Below are 21,678 nucleotides of genomic sequence, written 5' to 3'. Positions count from 1 at the left end.
TGGAAGAACACTTGACTGTAGGGCTCAGGAAACAAAACAAAAGGATTGTTTTGTGTAGCTAATATTTCTTATGAATGTGTTTATTCACGTAAAAGGTTGAATATCCATTTGCATTATTTGTCATTTGACACCCTGTATCCTTCAAAGGACTCCCTCAAATTTTAAAAGTAAACCGTACGCATGTAGGAAAGTAAGAGCCCTCTCCAACGATGACAGGGATGCACACTTTTAAGTAACTTTAAGTACATTGTTTCCTACAAATTTCGTTTTTGTTGTGCCACGTACACTGTATGAGACACCTTGTAGATTGAAGCTTACACTGCTATACTACTGGCATACCAGAACCTGTCCTATTTGCCATGATTAACAAGCATTGGGTAATGTAAAATAAATACCACAGAATTCCCAAAAATCCTCGATTAGAAATAATACCAAGAAATACATTACAATTTTAATGCTAACGAAAATATACACAATAAATTATAATTACCAAGTATGGTAGTATTTAAACACGCTCAGAAACCCTAGCAGCTACATTCCGCAATTGTCCATATACTTTAGACGGTGGGGAACCCATGATTAAATTACAAATGGCTCGTCGTGCCAATTGAATATTTTGAAAACTGCCTAATATATGAATTTTGCTATCTGCTAGGACAATTCTTGTTTTGGTAACGTTTTCAATTGTGAACTTTGTACGGCCACTTTTACCGGCCAATCTGCCTATCGCTCGCGACTGATGATCACCTTTCAGAGTTTTTACATCCTTAATTTCAAATGATTCAATAAACAAATCGTCCAATCTAAGTAATGCTAGGGCATCTTCCACATCGAATCCATACACAAATGCCTGCAATGAAAATGTGACGTTTACAGCGGTGAAAGATTGGATGTTTACCTTAACAAAATCGGCTGCCTTTTGCAAGTTAGCTATGTCTTTAGTCTCTTCACACGTACGTATTTCTACATTTCGAGTTCTGACATTGTAGCGAATTTGCAATTGCAGATGTTCCACAATCGGAGAAAATATTTTCAACCATTTTTCTTTCAACGGTGGGTATCGGTGAGATGGTACAGGAATTTTACGTACATTTTCTTTAGTTTCAGAAAACGAGGTTGTTTTACTTCGCTTTGCACGTGGTGGTTTATTGCGACTTCGACCTTCGATACCATTATGAGAATCCACCTCCATAGATCCATCACCGACAGAATTGACACGACGCTTTGCACCCTTTTTTGCAGGTTCGAAGTTGTCAGCGTCTATGTTAACTGAATTACTGTCCATTTTGAAGGCACTTCCCAAATAATGATAATTATGGCACGTGCTAAAAACAACCAAAAGAGGTTAGGTCACTCCACTGCTCTGATTGGTGTCAAATTTTCAAAATTAGTGCGGGAATTTCGAAATTATTTGCACCATTGGATAAAAAGTGTATACAGGGTGGTGACTTGCGTAACGCATCATAGGGATTTCAATGTAAAATTCATGCGATTATTGGCTCCCCAAATTATTTTAGGTTTTTTGTAGAAAAAAATGTGTTACGTCAATCAACCGTATTAATTTTTTTTTGCCTAATAAAGACGGAAAATTGGAAAAATAAAACCCCCATCTTTTTCAATAATCTGCGATGCCATGGAATTTTCTAAAACAAAAAGATATCCAGTTATCAATTAGCAGCAGTTCGAAATGGCTTTTATGATCGACTTGGTTACTGTATTGCAGTTAATGGTGACGTATTCGAACATTTATTGTAAATTGTTATATTAGGAAACCGTTTTTAGTAATTTGGTCTTTCTTTATGTTGAATTCGCTGTTCTAAATAATATATAATACTTTTTTCTACAACTGTCAAAAAAACCTGTCATTTTCTGACGGATTTCGAAACGCAAAGTACTAGATTTTTAATCGGTTAATTAATAAGTAAAGTTGCTCTTGACAACGTGCGCGAAATCGTCAACAGTGAAAAAAAGTATTTCGCGCACGGGACAAAGTTGAACTTAAACAGCAAATTTAATTAACAATCGGTTCAGTTGTAGAAAAAATATTGTATATAACGCTAGCGCGAAGTTATTTCGCGCATTTGACTGATATTTTAACTCGGCTTCGCCTCGTCAAAATACCTTCAGTCTCAATGCGCGAAATTGAACTTCGCGCTCTTGTTATATAATAGTTATTTATTTCAACTCATGTATAAAAAATCGCATAAGCCGCAGTGCAATTGTCACTGTAACAGCGGCAAAAGTTACCTGCATCTTTTCCAGCGACAAATGCTGGTTTTTTCACTATTCATTTTCGAACCAATTATCGCATTATCCTTTCCCATATGACTAGTTTGACGTCTGTCAATAATTGATTAGTTTGGTGAATTTCTTGTTCGTTAAATTGTCCTGCCGAATTACACTCGAGGTTTGTATTTAAACCGAGTAAATTTGGGTTGTTGCAACTCAAATCTGTTTCCTTTTAGCAATTGAACTCGAAAAACTGTCAACCTAAAAATGCTCCACCTGCGGTGTCGCATTTTTATTAGTTGACAGTTTTTCTGGTATAATTGCTAGGCAACAGATTTTCTTTACCTAAACAACCCAAATTTGCTCGGTAAAATACAAACCTCTTGTGCTAAAATTTAATTTAAAATTGTGATAAAATCTATTTAGGTTTTTTGTAGAGAAAAAAATTGCGAATACATACAAGATTCCAAGCATACATAACATTTAATTTTTTGAATTTTGAAACCCAAAAAAATTGGATATCTTCAAACTGGCGAAAATCAGTAATGCCATGGGAGTTTGAGATCAATGTGCTGGTCGCTTCAAATTTATGTTAAACTCAAGTAATTGTCGTATTGCTTGGAATTGGATGATCTTGGTATTTTGTCGAGCGCTATTTCCAGAATAAAACTACATCACCATTTCTACTTTTTCTGTAGTATAATACATTTTCTAAATAATAAACGTAAAACTAAAGGCTTTTGTGCGATTTCATAATGCCGTAAGGCATTACTGACCTTCTAAACGCAACAGTTTTTAAATTTTAATTTTTTACTGTTTCTGAATTTATAAAATAGAAAACAAAAGTAGGTACGGGTTCTTAATTTTTTATCATTTATAATTGCACAAGAGGTTTGTATTTTACCGAGTAAATTTGGGTTGTTTAGGTAATGAAAATCTGTAGCCTAGCAATTGGACGAGAAAAACTGTCAACTAATAAATGCCTCACTGACATTGACAACAAAACAATCACTTTCCAAACGTTACCCATACAATGACCTTACAGATATTAGGCCCCTGTAAGTTCACTTATGAGTTCATATTGGCATCTTAAGAATAAATAGCAACCGGAGCAAAAGGCAATAAGCAAGCTTGTGGTTTTAATACCACCACCTGCAGGAAATGGAGGTCATCTTTTGACTCCAGAATTTAGAAAGTTAGAAAACGACTGCAGACCATCTCCTTGTATTTCGAACCATTTGTAGAGATTGTGTATGGCAATGGAAAAGGTAGTTAAGGAAACAACCAAATGGAGCGCCAGAATATAAAATATATTAACAATGTTTCTATAAATTGTACAGAGAAAGTCTAGGCGCTAGTTAGTAAGAAATTTTACAGAGTTTTTATTATTTTTTGACTTATTTTACTTTTTTTTAATCTTTGTACTGCAGTATGACTTATGTCTATTCCCATTAAAAATTTTTCAATAAGATTACACAATATAAAATTAAACGCGATTAACAGAAATGTCTTAGAAACTATAAACTAATATAAATACCTAATTCTACAACAGTTTTTATTGTTAAGTGTCAAAAACTGGAAATATATGTTCACTTAAAAAAATATCAACGCAATGAAAAAAATTAATGTAATGTCTTGCCAAAATTCAGTCTATTTATTATCTTCAAATTTAAGAGAAATCTATTTCAACGGTTTAAAGAAAACTAAAAGATTAAATAAAAAAATTCATTCGCAACTAATAATCGCATTCTGAATTAACTATTAAAATAAACAGTAAAATATTGAGGATCGCACACAAAAAATTGAAAAATGTTGCCAATCCCATGGGGTACGAGATTAAACTGTAGTTTAACGCTAATGAACATTTACAATAAATTTTACTTTTATTTTTACAATTAAGCAGAATAATTTATCACATTTCGTAATCAGATATACATAAGTAGATATTTAGGATTCAAAAACCAATGTCTGTTTTTACCAAAGTCCCAAATTAGAGGATAAACTAAATTACCTTCGATATACCAAAAGATATGCTTCATATTAGTTTCTGGTTGTATATTCCAATACACACGCTTACATACGCATTAGAGGCTGTTATAAAAACATGTTCGCACTCTCCAGCATTTCATTAATGATATACCAAATAAAAAGGATTATTGTGACTGTCAGAAAAAAGTGTCGCAACACTTGCTGTGTCTTGTTACTTCAAGCCTGGCGGTAAAATTTAAGCGGCTAAAAAACAAATTTTGGTGACAGGAATAAACTGCAAGGCAGTTTGAATGAATAACAGACAAATCACTCACACGCGCCGTATTTTTGGTAGAAATTTCACATCAACAAACGCATTACAGACAAAAAAATATGGCATAAAATGACTAAATAGAGTTTTCAGTACGGTGCTCTCTTCAGTGTTAATATGGCATGCAGATCCTCACCTTGTTCTGAAATATTGTTTACAATCGGTTTATTGGAAACAAAATTTGGACAAAAAGGAAGAATTAAGTAAATTTATGTCCTAAAAACAAACCAAATTCGTCTTAATTTTAAAATTTTTTGTATTTTCATTTTGATTAACTTACAGAGTTGAGCACCCCACTTAATCTCTATCACCACTAACGCTAGCTTATTACTAGAGATCACTGTGAACTATCCAATTTCTATATGACATCTGTTATTTTTTATCGGTCTTTTATGCTTAACGTAATTTTGATTAATAAAATTTGATTGGTTATTTTGATTTTTATTATTTTTGAATGTTCTTACAGTGTTGCGTAGATGTGACTTTTGTTGTGTTTTATGGTGAATATTGTTATTGGGCGACATACCACGCGATGGCGGATCGGACCCCTAGAAAATGAAAACACAAATTAAAGCATCTAAAAACGAAGAGTGAAATAATGCTACAGAATGTGGGGATGATTTATTTATTTAAAAATCTGCTACCAATAGACAATCTGTAAATGATGGTGTATATTCTGAATGATTCTCTTTAAAAATTATTTACGTCGACATCTTCTGAAGCCAGTTCAATAGAATGTTTTTCAATTTCCAATAGGAAATATTTTCTAATTTCTTTTTTTTTCCATGATTTTCTTTATCATTTTTTTAATATTCAAAATTATAAACCACTTCTCCAAAAAAATCTATCTGAAAAACATTTATTACGGGATTGTTATTTTGGGCGATTAGTGCAATGTTACTGAAATGTCAAAAAATATGTAAATACTTACATCGGAACTAGCTGCACTATCGACGCTAGATGTTGAGCCACTACTCGATAAAGATCGCGGTGAACGTGAGGCGCCTATTACTTTTGAATACTTTAATGATGGTGAACCCAGTGGTGGTGAACGTAAGCGTCTGAACTGTTGCTCTACCCATCTTCTATAGCGTACTACATCGTCAGTAACACGCACTATCCGACTTAATATTGAATACCGTGTGCAGTCTCTGTACATATTTAAAGGATTTACCGCATTTGTTAGTGCTACATATGCACAATCAAACGCTCTCTTCACCTGGAAAGCAAACAATTTCAATTTACTGCTGTAAAAACCGCTGGTTCAAATTACACCTTGAAGTGAGACATAATTCCAAGCAAAAAGCACAAATTTTTCAAATTAGATATTTTACTGCGACAAAGTCCAATTTTGGACCTCTAATAAGACATTTATCTCATGGTTACATTGAGACGTTTGACTTGCAAAAGCATATTAGACAATGTGTTCAAAGAAATTGCGATTGCAAAGGTCGAATAAAAAAACAATTGCACATTGGATTGTCAAGATATTCAAAAAATAACCATTTCTTATGGAACCCTAAAATCACACACCTTTCTCATAAATAGTAACAAATAGTGAATATACAAATGACGGTCACTTAAAGTCCAACGCTAGGGCACTGTAACCAAAAATGTTTCATAATAACCAGAGGTGGTTCAGATTAGTGAATTGTTCGGATTGACAAAAATAACAACTAAACTGAAAACTTATAGACGGCAGCGTTTTTTTTTTTATTTAGTAACTTCTAACACTCAAGATGGACAAAAAGAAAAAAGAATGTCAACTAAGTTCTCGTTTCTGTGAAAGCGCATCCTAACTTCGTTATTTTCTAAGATATGTAATGAAATCTTATTTACAGATATTTCGCATAGAAGTGAATCTGGTGGATACTTATAGATTTGCGATGTGCGCATGTAAAAACTTTCTCACTTATGGAGCAATATTTATGAAATTTTGATATGTTCATGTGATAAACTACCTGTTGGTAAGGTACATATGACAAATAAAAACTGTATCGAGTAGGCGCACAATTGTTTCATCATCCCTCCCACACACCATAACAAAATGGAATAGCTCAAGGCAGTGTCCTGAGACCTTTTCTCTTCCGTATTTACATTATTCATATGCCACTGTCTCTGTTAAAAGGTACTGACTGTGTCCTATATGTCGTTGACACTACTCTGTTAGCAGGTGCTACTAATGCAAATATTCTATTACGTGTTTCGGAGGCCAACATAAAATTGCTAAATGGGTAGTGCAATCAAAACTATTACTAAATGTAACCAAAAAGCTTTGTTTCTAGGATTTTACCAGGACAGTAAACTATCTTTTACATCCACATTAGCAATGTTGCTATCAAATTTAACAAAAATCTGTGTTGCGCATGTTGGCGAATAATGTGTCTCAAAAAGACATGCTAAATGCATACCATGCCTTATTAAAACCTGGTCAATTTAGAAAACAATTAAACCATATTTAGTAAAGCAAACTACAATATAATTGTATAATCTTGAGTTAATTTTCCATTTGTGTCATGGCGATTGTAAGCTAGTTCTCTACTGCCTGCACATGAATCAATTACAAAGATTGCATAAAACGTAGGTAGCCGATACTCGAACAAAAGCAGAACTACTTAGAAATATGCGGGAAAGTTGAAAATATTTTTCAATTTTATTATTATTTTAAATAAACATATTCCCACCTATTTCTTTTGTAAAAAGTATGGGTGGCCTCAGTTTTAATACTATTTATACATGGTTTTCGCCCTCAGTATGTAATTCCCAACTAAACTGATCAAGTGTCCTGGTTATCAAAACAAACTGTGAACACTACTTTTCTTCCTTTAGCAGGATTGGTTTCACAAATAAGTTTAACACTAAACAGCTAATATAATAATCAAAGGAGACATCATTTAATTATTTTTGTCATTATTAAGACGGCTACAGACATGTAAAAGTTGTCAAAATCAAATGTTTGTCAATCGCCAAACTGTTTGTCCAGTTAGTCGTAAAATCACGAGTATAAATATACACACATGTGCCTATTTGGCAAATGGTACATCAAAACGGGAACTTCAAACTTATTGCGTAGTATATGTACTTTAGTTTGCTTTCACGATGGAGGTAGAATTTGTAGCTGCTATATTTACTGTTATATTATAACTAGTGCATATCTATTATTTAAAAAAAAGAAGACAGCACTAAGAGCCCATATTATGGGTTCCTTTTCGTACAGTTCTAGAAATTCGATCTCCGTTTCGTTCGTCCACTCCATCGCGCACGCAATAGGTACAATACATGATACTACAAGTATCATGGGTACAATATAATAAATGAATTGTGCCCAAATGTGCACAAAATAACAGATTCATATTCTTTAATACGCATAATTAGTCATCAAGGTGGTCGCAATTGCAACTTCTGCAAAGCCCGCATATATGTATCAGCCACAAGTTTGCTTTTTGACGAACATTTTCAGCCCTTTGATGTGTGCTTATTTACCGACAATCGACGGGAAATTTTTGAAACTTGGCTAATCCAGAACATTTGCTTTAACTCATATGTGTGTAAAGCTATTTGTCAAATGGCAAACATTTGCTATTTGGAATTCGTCAAACTTCCCATGTCTGTAGCCGCCTTTATACATATAAATATAAATATGGGGTTATGACTTATGTTCCTGCAAAAAGCACAGAACATAGTTTACAATGATTTACAAAAAAAATTGAAAATATGAGGGCCTCCTATAAGTAAGAAGACCCAGTTTCAAAAATTGCAACTCATTTCCCCTTTATAGAGAAAAAGGATGCGGGTTTAATTTTACAGGGTGTTAGCAAAAGTGACCTCACTAAACGTTCATTGGCACACTAAGCTCCCCTAGACAAGGAAGGAAGATTCATATCCTAAATTGCATTTAGAATCTATTACATAGGTACACCATGGGGGAGAAATACACGTAGCGCCCTCTATGAGCAATACATAGCAACAACAATTTTTACATGTGTTGATGTTGACAATGAGTCAATTTTGATCAGACAGTAAAAACAACACAAAAACTATGTTTTCTACATTTATAAATATGTGACTAATTTTATAGACATCTTAGAATGAATAAAAATTACATGGAGGACAAGAATTACTGTAGCTTAGCGCCTCACCCATTGCTACATACATAAATACATGAATCTAAATGGCAACCACTAATCACTTTTTATCAAATTATTCCTGAAAGAATATTTTTGTTGCAAGTATTTAATAATCAAAATGTGGGTTTTTGACATACAAACAAAGTGAGTACCAGTTTTCTGCTGTGAATTTTCTGAGCAAATTCATTATAAACAGTGTGGTACACTAAAACTGCTTGTAATCAAATGTGGTTTATGTTTGAAAATATTAACGTATGCAATGAAGCAAGACAAATATTGATTTGGGTCTTTAGTCTTGTGTACCATTTTTCCAAATCTCACCAAAACGTCAATACCATACCTAAAAATAGTTATTTTTAATGACACTTGTTAAGAAAAGTAGTAGTACTTACCTTTTTGATTTTCCCTTACACCGCAAACTACTTTACAGGATTTAATTTCTCCACTAAATCCAGGGCCCCTTTGCTCTGTCATCCTACATTTTCTAGAAATATTTAATTCCGTTATGATTTACTGCATTTTTTTAAACAAATCTTCAATTAGACAACCAGTTGTGTGAATGTAAAAAATATTTCGATGGACAAAATTCATGTTACTTAACTGTGCAATGTATTTTGAAAAGAAGGAAATATATTGCTTATGCAAATTAACAAACGGAAAGGAAACATTCTGCTGACCTGACACCTAGCCCTTTTCAGTTGTAGTATACAAGTTTTGTACAGTTTTCAAAACTGCGTAGGGGGAGAGAGGCAGTTGGCAGCTGCTACCCTGTACAATAGAACAATTAAGTGATCAGTGGTATTAGACAAAGGAAGTATGGCACTAAATTTGCTGACCAAAAACAATCTTAAAGCTCAGCTATGCTCACTTCAAAGTTGCCTATAAAAGTGCAAAAAAATACCTGCAAAACTCCATAACTACTCCTTCCAATATCGTTTGTTGAGAGGAGAGGATCTTCAATACACAACAAGCTCGGCCTGTGTCCATCAAGCATGTCCTTCTGCATCTCGTCTTTGTTGATATATCTTCCTCCGTCTCGTATTCGAATACCAGTCTGCATATAATTAAACTTCCGGCCATATAGTTCTAAAAATTCTATGAGTAAGACACCTAAATTTGCATTTCTAAGCTGGTCCGCCGGCCTGTGATATAATTGTAGAAAACTGATGCACATTAAAATTAAACTATAACTAGAAATGCCGCCGGTGAACACTTCGTTTAAGTCTCTCTCTAATAGGAATTGTTTTAAAACGTACACTAATTTTGGTAACACCGGAAATTCGTTCATGTAACGCTTGATTAGTTCGGCGGATTTTACTCCATTGCACATATTAAAAGATATGTCCACTTTCACTTCGGTTTTTTTATCGGTTAATTTTACTATTGGTACGGACGCTTTGTCTAAAACTTTTATGCCACCTACTTCGACAATGTCATGTTCCAAAAATTCTTTCTCTAAGGTACGCAGTGGCAAATATGACCATTTACCTGAAACAAAAAAACCTTACAATTATTTGTTTTTTTTATTGCGAGCCATTGTTAATAAAGTCAAATATTTTTACGAGATAAGAGAGTTATGTTAATAACAGTTAACACACTTAAAACGAATGATATCCAATTTTATGTAAATTAATTAAATAATTCAAATGTAAAGTAGGATTTTCCTTAGTCGCCGCGCACGTTATCAATTCTGTTTTAGGGGAATGCCAACGTATTATTAACAAAAAAACTTCAGCAAAAAGGGTTTTTTTTTTGTTTTTAGGTTACCTGTCAAACAAAATTGTGGTAGTTTACGTTTACATTATGACAAGTCAAATTTGAAAACTGTTTCTAGCAGTTTTTTTACTTTATCGCGTTTTCCTACATTAGCAGATAAAAAACTTTTACCAGCTGCAGCAATAAGAGAGGTGAGTGGTTACACGGGTTCAAAAGTTCCTTAAGAAAAGTTGCGAATACAGTGAAGCCTTGATAATTCGCGTCTCAATAGTTCGAGATTTGTTTCCGTAAATCCCATTCAGCAAAAATTTGTTATTTCAGAAACAAACCTTCAAAATGGTATGCTGCTAATGAGATGGCATTAGAAAATGGACATGCGATGATACTACAGTTGCCTGAATACCATTGCGTTTTCAATCCCGTAAATATATAGGGAATTTTTAAACAGTATAAGCGAAACACTTGGTGGAAAGGTTATGGCAAAGAAAAGTGTTTAGATATGTGGCAACAAACCATTGATGCAGTTACACCTCATATGTGGAAATGCACTGGTAGAGCATAACAACAAAGATATTTTAGATTGGTGGCACAGAAAACAAAATGGCTAGTGAACGGCGCCTGTGGTGTATTAAAATTCATGGAAGGATCCAAAAGGAACGCTTCTTCGGTAAAAAGGCTGTGGTTCGAATTTGACCAGGGCGAAAACAGGAAGATCAGCGTACAAGTTAGGCCCTTGCGACGTTCAACAACCACCTGCAAAAATGCACGTTGATGTTTTTGGAAAAATATGATGTTCCTAGAATCTTGCAATTCATGACCTGATTTTTATTGTTACATAATTTGAAATGTTTTATGAATTTTCTTTTGCGTTTGTTGTGTTTGTTAATTTAGCTCGTGTATTTGTGTGGGCTATGCCAGGGTTTTTGTCCCGAAGAAGGTTTCCCTGACATCGCGTCGTTGTGTGTGTAACATATTTTATATGTTCTCGTCTTTTACTAACAAAATTATGAATTTTTATTCAATTTCCTTTTCCGTTTGTGTATAAAAAAAATCTGCGTAGGAACTACACAAGTACCTACATATGACAGAAGTGAAACTTCCCTAGTTTAAAATGTAAACGAATCTGATATAAATGTAAGTCAATATTCCACATTTTTTTACTCTCATTTACTCACAAGGCAGCGCATTGTCTGAGAAAGATTCCCCTCTCAGCATTTCATGTGTTGCCCGACTTCCACTGTGCAGACATGAGGAATGGGGCACCTGTACCCTCATTCCCCTCAGAGCGTTTCGCTATTTTCGTAACCGTGACCGCTCGTAGCATTTGACTTACCCTACCTGGTCTACTACCGGGCCTAAAGAAGTTTCACTTAAAAAAAATCGGCGATTTTAACACCGACTGCTACCCAGATTCGAAAGTGCGGCGAAACGTCCGTCATTTTGGTATAAAGGTAACGGTGGCTCTGATTGTGAGTATGAGGTAAATCAAGATTGCAGTCGCTTCTCGATTTCTGCTGTTAAGTACTGCGGGCGATGTTATTACAAAAAAAAAATAAAAAAAGATTTTTCCTTTACATCCAAATAATATTGTCCACTTTGTTAGTAAAAGATCGCGGTATGGACAACCTATTACAAATAACTACCAAAACATTTTTTTAGTAACTGATGTAATGGGTATCCTACTCACAATGCAGCACTGTCCGTATGGCTGCCTACACGTATTCTCTTCCATTGATTGCATGTTGTTATGAAACATGAAACATACTTAGTGATGAAGTTCGCGCAGACTAAGGAAAATTCTACTATAAATAAAAAGTGCCTTACCTATAACCACTAAATCAATATCGCTTGTAGGTAAATATAGACCAGTCCTGTACGATCCGAAAACTTGGACCTGAGCATCTGGCCACATTGACACAATTATCTTTTCAATCCGATGTATTACATCCCCTCGTATCCGATGTTCCACTTTGGTAGGTGACATGTACTCATAAAAGTGCTCTATTTCTTCGTGCAGCCTGAAAAACAAATGCGAATAAGAAACAAATTTTGGTAAAAATATTTTCTTAAACTTAAATCAACTTTTAAAGGGAAAGTTAGTGCTAATTCTGAATGATGATTTTTGCAAAAATGCGATCTGCAGGATTTACAGGAGTTCTCTCTGGGTAATCAAAATTATGCAATGAACACAGCATAACATGATTGTCAAAATGACACGTGGTAGTGATAAATCAAAACCTTTGATGCCATTTGCATAGAACCTTTTCGAATAGTAGTTGTTGCCATAACATGCAAGCTATTTGTAGCTTGTGCTAAGCAATGTTTATAACACTCTTATCTCAACTCATACTATAATAAACAAACAATTGTGCTCAATGTTTAAGAATGCAATCTTGATAGTTTTAGAAATGGCAATGATGACTTAACACTTGCTAAGTATGTTCCCATAGCATAGGGATACTGACGTACAATATGTCATAGCCGAGGTCATAGCTATAACTAGATACATCATGCACCTACAGTTTTCGTTCTTTTCTTATCGATTTGATTAAAAAGTAATGAAAAGATGTACAGAATTCATAAATGTTTTTTTTACGTAAGTAAGTATCTAAATATATCTATGGAATTGATGTCATCTAATGGTGGTATTTTTAAGTAATCAGTAAAAAAATCCGTTTACTTCGACGGCAGCAGAAATGATAAGCAAGTCAACTTGAATGCCTCTCTTAAATGAATTTATTTTTTCAAAAGGCGATAACACTATACCCGGTATCTATGTTTTTTGTCTCGTCATGGTGATTATCTTAGAAGATAATAATATGATGTTGGTTAATCTGGGCCCAATCTGAAAATAAACACTTTTGAGGCAACTTTTACTTTCATAAAAATTGAACAAAACTCAATTTTATCATTTTGTAATTCCTGGTTTATGTAACTTTTAAGCTCGCTTTTAAGAAGAAAGTAAATAAGATATTAATGTTAAAGTAGTTTTCAATTTAAGCGCATTATTTCTTCCTTATAACCATTGTAATTTGTCTACCTCTTGTTTGTCATATATTGTTAATAACAAGGAGCATGTCTAGATTTTATTTGTGTGATAAGATTTCGTAGTTCATTGTATTCATGGACGTACTGATTATGTGTACAATTATAGGTATTATAATCAACATTCAAAAGATAATTTAAAGCACTTTTTAAAAAAGGAGTTCATTAGGGTTTGGTTTGATAATTTAAAATAAGGGCTGTTTGTTAGCATTTAAGATTATGAATTAATTTCATTTAAAATAACGAATATATGTAGTTAACGTTTACTGTACAGAAAAAACGTACTACGGAAGCAGAATTTGGAATCGGTTGGCGACTATGTTGGTCTCTGACCAGGAAGAGCCAAGGAGCAAGATGAACTAGCCAAAAACTAATTTAACGTAATTATGTTGTTGCTCCCATAGCATAATTCAAACTTCAAAGCATTTACCAATTTGCATTTTTGTTTTTCAATGGTGAAGCGTAAACTTTCTACAAATAACGTGAAAATCGGCAAATTCGAGGTCAAATTATTTTGAGATTTTTCAATAAAGCATTTGATGTATGGTTTTTGACCAAAACACCTGATTTACAATCTTCAAAAAAAGTGCCTAGGAAACACAAGACTCTCGACAAGACTATTATTTATATCAAATGTGGATTGTTGCACCCGAGGTTGCACCAGTTACTTATGCTTTAAATTAAAAACAATAATAAAATTATACTTAACGGTACTTGTACTTAACTTATTACTTTATAGGCTCGGTTTATAGGTTTATAGAAAATATAAAGCTGACCTCGTATTTTATTAAAAAAATAAATAAATAAAAGATCAAAAGTGTCTAAAGACTTTGGCGACCTTTAACCTACCGCTCCTAAATTTCAGAGGGACCTTTGACCAAGCCAAACCTGTACATAAAGGACTTTCCATTATCAGTTAAATTATACCACAGAGGAGGCATAATTTTACTAATGATTTTTTTTAATAACGTATATTGTCTAAATAATACATTCAAAGTTTTTAACACTCGTCAGCCGAAAAAACTTACAGCAAAAAATATATAAGACAAACCTCGAGACAAACAATATCACAGGTTACAATTAATATTTATCACAATCACAGAGAACAGTGTCATGGAAGTCAGAAAAATCGTTTGTTAAAAACTCCTTGATGCTATCAAAAGCTGCGTAAAAAGCTTTTGCAGTTAAGTTCTGTTTAAGGCTTACTTTAAATTGGAATAAGTTCAGTAAAAAAAGTTATTACTAAAACGGCCACGAGAAAAACCTGGAAAATATTTTTAAGTTTCTGAAATGACCGCTAGGGGGCGTAACTGCAATCTGGAATCTAAAAAAGTGATGTTTCTGTGAATTCCACTATATTAACCTAACCAAAAAATGGCCGGTCTTTGAAGACGACGATAATCTGAACCTTTTTTGTTTGACAATTTTCCCTGTATCTTTAAAATTGAAGTGGTGGGGGGTATTCAAAGGTTTCCGTAAAGAACACCCTGTATCTTCGAAACGGCTGAGCCGATTTTTACAAACTTGGGTTAATTAAAATGAGTTCGACATTCCGACAGAAATGATTAATTTTCTCAATAAAATTAAAGGCGTTGGTTTGATTTTTTTTCATGAAAAAGTAGCTAAATGATGCCTAAACAAGCTCGCGAAAATCGCATCTCGGTATCTTGTTCCTAACCTAAAATTTTGGCCAAAGAAAATTTTATACCCTCAAAATTTTATTTTTTTAAGCTAATTTTTGCGGAATTATTTTTATTATATAATTTGGGGTCCTAAGGTGGATCGATTTAAAAAAGGAAGCTTTTAATGCCGCCGTAATTTAAAATTTTTTTCAAAACTGACCATCCCAGCTTAAAATTTCCTAAATTGTCATGTCTTCACTTATTATCTCGCTTATTATATTTATAATTATTAAATATTATTTGCAATAATTATTGTATTTTATACAGTAAAATATTTTTATTGCAGACATCTAGGTTTCCATGGCGAACAAACGATGGCAGGATTGCTTAAATTTTAAAACTGCAATTTCTTTGTTACTTATTTATATATCATATGACTTATTTGGTTTATTTACATCAGTTTTCACGTCCTTTGTTTTTTGTGTGTTATTTGAAATTTAAAATATTTGTCATATAATATATAAATAAATAATTAAGAAATTGTAGTTTTAAACAAATCCTGCCACCTTTTGTTAGCCATGGAAACTTAGATGTCTGCAATAAAAATATTTTAATGTATAAAATGCCGCAATTATATTTAATATAAATATAATAAGTGATACATCAAAATTTAGGAAATTTGACGCTCTTTTCAAAAATTCCAAAATATATGAGGTGGTCCGTATGAAATGTAATCAGAGACCATGTATAAAAACTTTGTATCACTGTGGATTCCACATAAAAAAGTGCTCTAAGAAAGATTTTCCCAAAACCAATTAGCTCGCCAATTAGGACATTAAAGAAATCGACGTAAATTCGAGAAAGGTCCCCTAGCGGCCAAACCATTAGAGACAGCTGGATTCTGTTTGAGCCAGTGATTTTCCCTTTAAAATTAAGCTCCATACACCTAGGTCCATTTTTTTCTATCTCTTAAAATGAAGGGCGTTTCCATAACAAATTGTCCAATTTGGACCATCCTGTACATTTTTCCACTTTGTCAGTACGTATCCTGAGTTTTGAAGAAATTCGTACTTAAAACTTTCGACTACACCACGTTTCATTTTGTCTTTGTCGAGGTCTTTGTGAGTACCCTATTCCGAGTTTCTGACACTCTGTTTTCTCATGATATTTGTACCTCATATTTTGACAGTACTATACATATGTCGCATCCAGAAGATCAATTTTTCCCATTGCAAGTATTTTTGTCAAATACTACAATCTTGAGATACGAAGAATTATACTTACTCTCAATAAGAGCTTGGGGAGAAGAATGGTAGTTGCTTCAAATTAATTCCTTCGCTAAGGAATGCCATTAGAATACCATGAAGGATTTAACAGGTTTTTACCCCCACCCCCACCTTTCCCCCAAATTACTAGAATATCGCCCAACATGACGAAACATTCATTTTGTTACCGAAACCATGCATCAAACTTTTCTCAAAAAAAAATGAGGACTACAAAAAATTCGAAGGTTGCCTGGTATACTTTCAAGCTGTAGGTCATCTATCGCAAAAAATACTGAACAGTTTCCCTATGGGTAGCTCAAAATTTAATGATTGACAATCTCATGAACAATGTTAATGTAATGAACATTTTTTGGAAGCACCTTATTTGTTAAAATATTGGAACAAAAGAATAAATTTGGAAAACGATGGAAAAACCAAACAAGTAAAAAGTGTAATCGTAAACGATTGACGTGAAACGCATTCAGCTAGCCATTATTTGGCATCTAAACCACATAGATAATTGTAAATAAATTTGTAACAACAATTTTGTAGATTTATGCTTCCTGCATTTATATCCCACCAGAATGAGACAAAACATATTTATATTGTTACGCATTGTGAAATATTAGATATGTGGAATTCACTTCTAGGGTGCTAAATAAAGAGTGGGTAAAATGACGATGATGATTGAAAATGCATAAATTCCGAGTTAATGCGTTTCGAAGTTTTCCAAACAAATTAAGTTGAATAAGTAACTGACTAACGTAATTAGTAGACACTAGACAATTAAAGATTTTGACAGCCCTTGGTTCTAATGCAACAGGTAAACAAAAATGCTCGTGCATGTGTAGTGTATTCTGTGCGTCCTCAACGAAATTGCCCATAAATGATCAACAAACAATAAACATGACATAATTAGATTTCTGTTCGTCAAAGAATAGCGTTTTGTCATTTTCTAGATGAAATTGATAACAAATATAAAGTTGGCCATCGATACCAAGTTGTTACCCAGCATGCTTCCTTGAAGGGCATGAGACAAACTTTCTAAAACTCCCTAGTTCCGTGATCTGATCCCTCACACGAACAGACGGACAAAACGCAAGTACTTAGGTGTAGTTTTATGTTAAAAATGAAATTTTTCGTTTTTTAATTGATGAATTGCAGCATCCACGTGATCTATGCTTGAAATTAAAATCCTTGTAAAATTCTTAATAAAAAAACCAGTTGACATTTAAAAATATGTATTTCCAATCTCAAAATGCTTTATTTTTGATTCATTAGGTACCTATATTAAATCCAGAACTTACCTATTCTTCAATTAATTATCGTAAATTATTGTAGGTAATTTACATTATGTTAAATACGCATTTAGCCTAATTTGCATAATCAGCTTTTGTGTTCTGATAAATAAATAATAAAGATGTAATTACTAGTAGTATACACGATTAATTTGCAGTTTAATAACTCGGAACGTTATCCTGGTGTGGTAAATAGAAAAGCATGATATGGACGTACCAAGTACCTACAGGGCGATCTTTGAGAGGATACTTGGCTAAACAAAAATAAAATCCGTCTAGATATCCAAAACTTATCTTATTGTTGCTATGTGAGCTACCGCTGATAAAAGTTAGACTAACGACGTGTTGCAAAAACATGGGAAAATGTAAGTACGGAAAGAATTATGGAAAAAAGTTTGTAAATAGATTACATCAGCATACCACACAATTAAAATTTAATGGCATTGCAAAATTTGCGAATATGTAGACATTTGACAATCAAGGAAGCGTGGATTATTGATAATTCGTATCGCTGATAATTGTACATAGGGGGATGGCCAAAGTGAAACAGGCTCCTCCCCCGTTTCAATTTGCTGACCTATTTTGCCCGAAAGACCATTATTTACGAGACACGCTGTGCAGCAAAAGAAATTCCTTTTTAAAGGGGTATGAAGAGGGAAATTAATCGTAGCAAGGTAGATTATGAGTACAATGTGATGTAGGTCAAATCGTGCACTATAATTACTTACTGCCCTAAAAAAATAGCTCGAAATAACTACAAGTTCATTATCCAAACGTCAATGGGCAAATAATATGGATCAGAAGCAGGCACATTTTGGAAAGCGCCAGAAAATGACAATAGGTACTGCGGTGTTTAGGGGAATTGACAATGGAATGCATTAAAAAATTAAAATTATCTCAGTAACTAAATAAAGAACAGGAAGAGTAGGCGATACAGCATATTTAGTCAACTTATTGTAAAGAACGTCACGCTCACGTTGCTTATAGGATTACGCAACCGTAAACGTAAAACTTGGATCATGCAGCAAATAAATTACGCAAAAACTGAGGTTATGTCGATGAATAACACCGCACGATTTTTTTAATACAAACATAGGTACGCTGTACCAAGTGCTTGTTATTATTTTTTAGCTACCGCCAGGAGGCATTTAAAATTGCTGCAGTATTTTTAGTTTAGGTTGAAATTATTCAAGGCGTGTGTAGATACAAATGTCAGTTAGTTCGAAGGCCATCTCATGACAGACACGCGAATTGTTTTTGAAAGGGAATGCGAAAGATTTAAAGGGATTAATACTCACCCAATTATACCCCTTCCGTAATTATAATTCTCTTTACGCCAAGGGCAGCCGCCGAATTCGCCTACAACCTTTTCAGGATAGCGACCCATTCCCCTTGTACTCGCACGGTTATCGAATTTTCTTCTTCGCGGCAAAAAATTGTTACTATTATCACTTTTACCGTTCATGATTGTTATATTTGCTTGATTCTGAGTATTAATGGTATTTAGGGCTTCGACATCGATGTCCGTATCCTTAATATTCATATTATCTAAATCTTGTTGAGTTCGCCACAAACGAAGCCACAAATGTTTGGCAGGACCCTCTTGTTCTGGCTGAAACCAAGATATAGAAGGATCCATTCAACGATTACGCACTAATTCACGTCAAATCACGACCATTGGAACATCCGATATTTAATTTTTATAGCCGTTTCATTGAAATGATTGAATCCGCGAGAGTCACACACAAGTCACACCTTGCGAAAAATCTGATTGATAGCTTACTTTGCCACCCGTTAGATGGCGAAACTAGCGGCGCTAATGTCAATTCGGCGATCATCGAGATGTTCTAATTGCGCCGTATTTAAATTCTAATTGAGCAATCGCTTTTTTATCCGATTCGTACTTACCAAATAATCAAACACGATACACATTGTATGTTTTTTATGAACTTTTTTTAATACAGATTAAACATGACGGATCTGGCTTGTAAAATATAAAGAGCGGTGTAAAAAAATGAACGATAACAAATGATGATCCTTCAGGCAACTGCGTCTTTTAAAATTTTCCGTAATAATTGATGCATCCAGTCATCCACTCATATTCCGTTGTGTAGGTAAATCAAATCTTTTGGTTTAACTTCAAAATTAACTTGTAAATATGCAAATCGTAAAAGGATCATTTACTGATTAGATTAGGATTAAATTTGATTCTAAAACCACTGTAGATAATCTTGGTAGGTAAAACGTTTTGATAAGGTAAAATATCTATAAATTAAAGATACCAATTTCGTACTTAGCGCATATTTTTAGCGGGAAAAATACAACTTGTGCGCGGGCTCATACACCGCCATACCGCATTTAGGTAATAAAATGAGAAAGAATTTTAATTATCCCTAAAATTTGAATACACTTCAGTCATTTCCGAGAGTGCAGCAGTAGGTACCGTAACTTGTTTACCCACAAAGTGATTAACTGCTTATGCACTAATTAGTGATGTAGGTATAATTGGAACTACAAAAAAATAGGTACTTACAAATGTACCTTACACTATGCTATGCAAGTACACAGGGAAATATATACTCTCAAAACAAAGTTAATTATTTGTTTTTTATATTAATCGCCGTTTTCATCCCTAACCAATTAGATATAGGTATGTATAAGCAACACATACAATTTATGTATACCTACACATTGCAATTGGACAAAATTCCTGTTCTCGAAATATCTCTGAAAATTATGTAATTAGAAAAATACATACAATCTCTTTCCTTTGATTGCTTTCATAAATATAGAATAAATAAAGAACCAGATTTTCGAACAAAGGAAAATTCTAAATAAACTGCAAAGCAACAAAAGAAGCGCTGGAATGCGTTTGACCCTACACAGCATACAACATTTGGGCTGTAGGTATATCGTGCGAACAGACGTACGGACTGACGGACAGTCGGCCGGACGTGCAGACTTTTGACGTTTGACTCGCAATACTGAAGCAAATTGTATCTATGTTACCGCTAATGTTTGGCACATTGACGGATTAATCTGCAGATTAACGTAGGTACTTACGGTTCTGAATTTCTGATATGTTAAAGTGCGAAATTTCGTTTAAATTAGTAGGAAATCTGTGGATTAATAATAATAATAATGGTTTTATTTAGTTAACTCGTCAACTAAAACAAAAAATTAACACAATTACAGTATAATAAGTAGAGGGCAACAAAATTGGGCGATGTTCAGATACAGACACGCCTGATCTGCTCTTCCACATTACCCACTCATAACTATATTTAACAAATTAATACTGTTGTGCAGTGGAATAGCAGACAAATTTTAAAAAAAGATTTAACTTGTGATAACTATTAAACTATATGACGTATAATTAATATGCACATTATTAACATATTCTAAATTGTTAAAGTGCGAAAATATATTGACAAGAGCAATACAAACACGTGTGATTCATGTAAGGTACAATAGGTACATTGCAGTAAAGTTCTAAAAATGTTATAATAACCTAATTTAATAAGTTTGTTTCAAAAATGTAACTATCTATATATTCACAATTTAAACAAGATGTGTTACTACTGAGTTGATTTTACTAAGTACTTATACCAATTACCAAATTAAAGTTACCTAATTTTAGCAATCAACTCTAATGTTTTATTTAACCAAAGAACCATTTTTTGTTGTTAATCTGTAAGTATCTGTAATCTCTAGTGCATCTATAAAATAGCTATAATAGCTAATCTGCAAGCAAAACCATTTTTCGCACTTGAAGGGACTTTACTAGATCATTTGCAGATTAACTAGATATTACCATTTGTATATTAAATATACAATGATACAACCTTTGTTTATTCATTTACAAAGATATTACCATTGAATTATGATATTACGCTCATCAATGGTAACATTATACCAAAGAGTACTACCAATGAATATCCAACTCGGATATTCAATGGTACTACTCTTTGATTATACCTACTAACATAGCTACTAAAAATATCCTATGGTTTGTTTCGCCTTAAGTGATAGGCAACACATCATACACTTTAGTATAAAGTCAATAATTATAACGAC

The 21,678-nt window shown here is 33.5% G+C and overlaps 2 protein-coding genes and 1 non-coding gene across 5 annotated transcripts; all 3 read right to left on the bottom strand.

Annotated features, from left to right (window-relative positions):
- Positions 1-437: 437 nt before the first annotated feature.
- LOC116168286 (RNA-binding protein pno1-like) lies at positions 438-1,373 on the bottom strand. Its single transcript, XM_031484017.1, has 2 exons — positions 899-1,373; positions 438-850 (listed from the first exon to the last, which is right to left on the bottom strand). The coding sequence occupies exons 1-2, from the start codon at positions 1,283-1,285 to the stop codon at positions 506-508; spliced, it is 732 nt and encodes a 243-aa protein (XP_031339877.1). The 5' UTR covers positions 1,286-1,373; the 3' UTR covers positions 438-505.
- A 3,460-nt stretch (positions 1,374-4,833) lies between these two features.
- Positions 4,834-19,834, bottom strand: LOC116167968 (non-canonical poly(A) RNA polymerase protein Trf4-1-like). 3 transcript variants are annotated; one of them, XM_031483595.1, is made up of 6 exons: positions 19,510-19,834; positions 18,900-19,213; positions 12,196-12,389; positions 9,557-10,143; positions 5,460-5,747; positions 4,834-5,076 (listed from the first exon to the last, which is right to left on the bottom strand). In XM_031483595.1, exons 1-6 carry the CDS (start codon positions 19,531-19,533, stop codon positions 4,876-4,878), a joined length of 1,608 nt encoding a protein of 535 aa, XP_031339455.1. In that variant the 5' UTR covers positions 19,534-19,834; the 3' UTR covers positions 4,834-4,875. The 3 variants fall into 3 exon arrangements, with proteins under 3 accessions (XP_031339455.1, XP_031339456.1, XP_031339454.1); XM_031483596.1 differs by lacking the exon at positions 19,510-19,834 and adding an exon at positions 19,264-19,386; XM_031483594.1 differs by lacking the exon at positions 19,510-19,834 and having other exon boundaries at positions 18,900-19,395.
- LOC116170017 lies at positions 8,272-8,401 on the bottom strand. Its single transcript, XR_004145150.1, has one exon. It is a non-coding gene; the product is annotated as a U4atac minor spliceosomal RNA (small nuclear RNA).
- Positions 19,835-21,678: the final 1,844 nt, after the last annotated feature.

Source organism: Photinus pyralis, unplaced genomic scaffold (assembly GCF_008802855.1).
Source record: "Photinus pyralis isolate 1611_PpyrPB1 unplaced genomic scaffold, Ppyr1.3 Ppyr1.4_LG4, whole genome shotgun sequence".
Taxonomy (NCBI): Eukaryota; Metazoa; Arthropoda; class Insecta; order Coleoptera; family Lampyridae; genus Photinus; species Photinus pyralis.
Note: the sequence above shows the minus strand (reverse complement) of the source record. Positions and strands in the feature narration are given on the sequence as shown.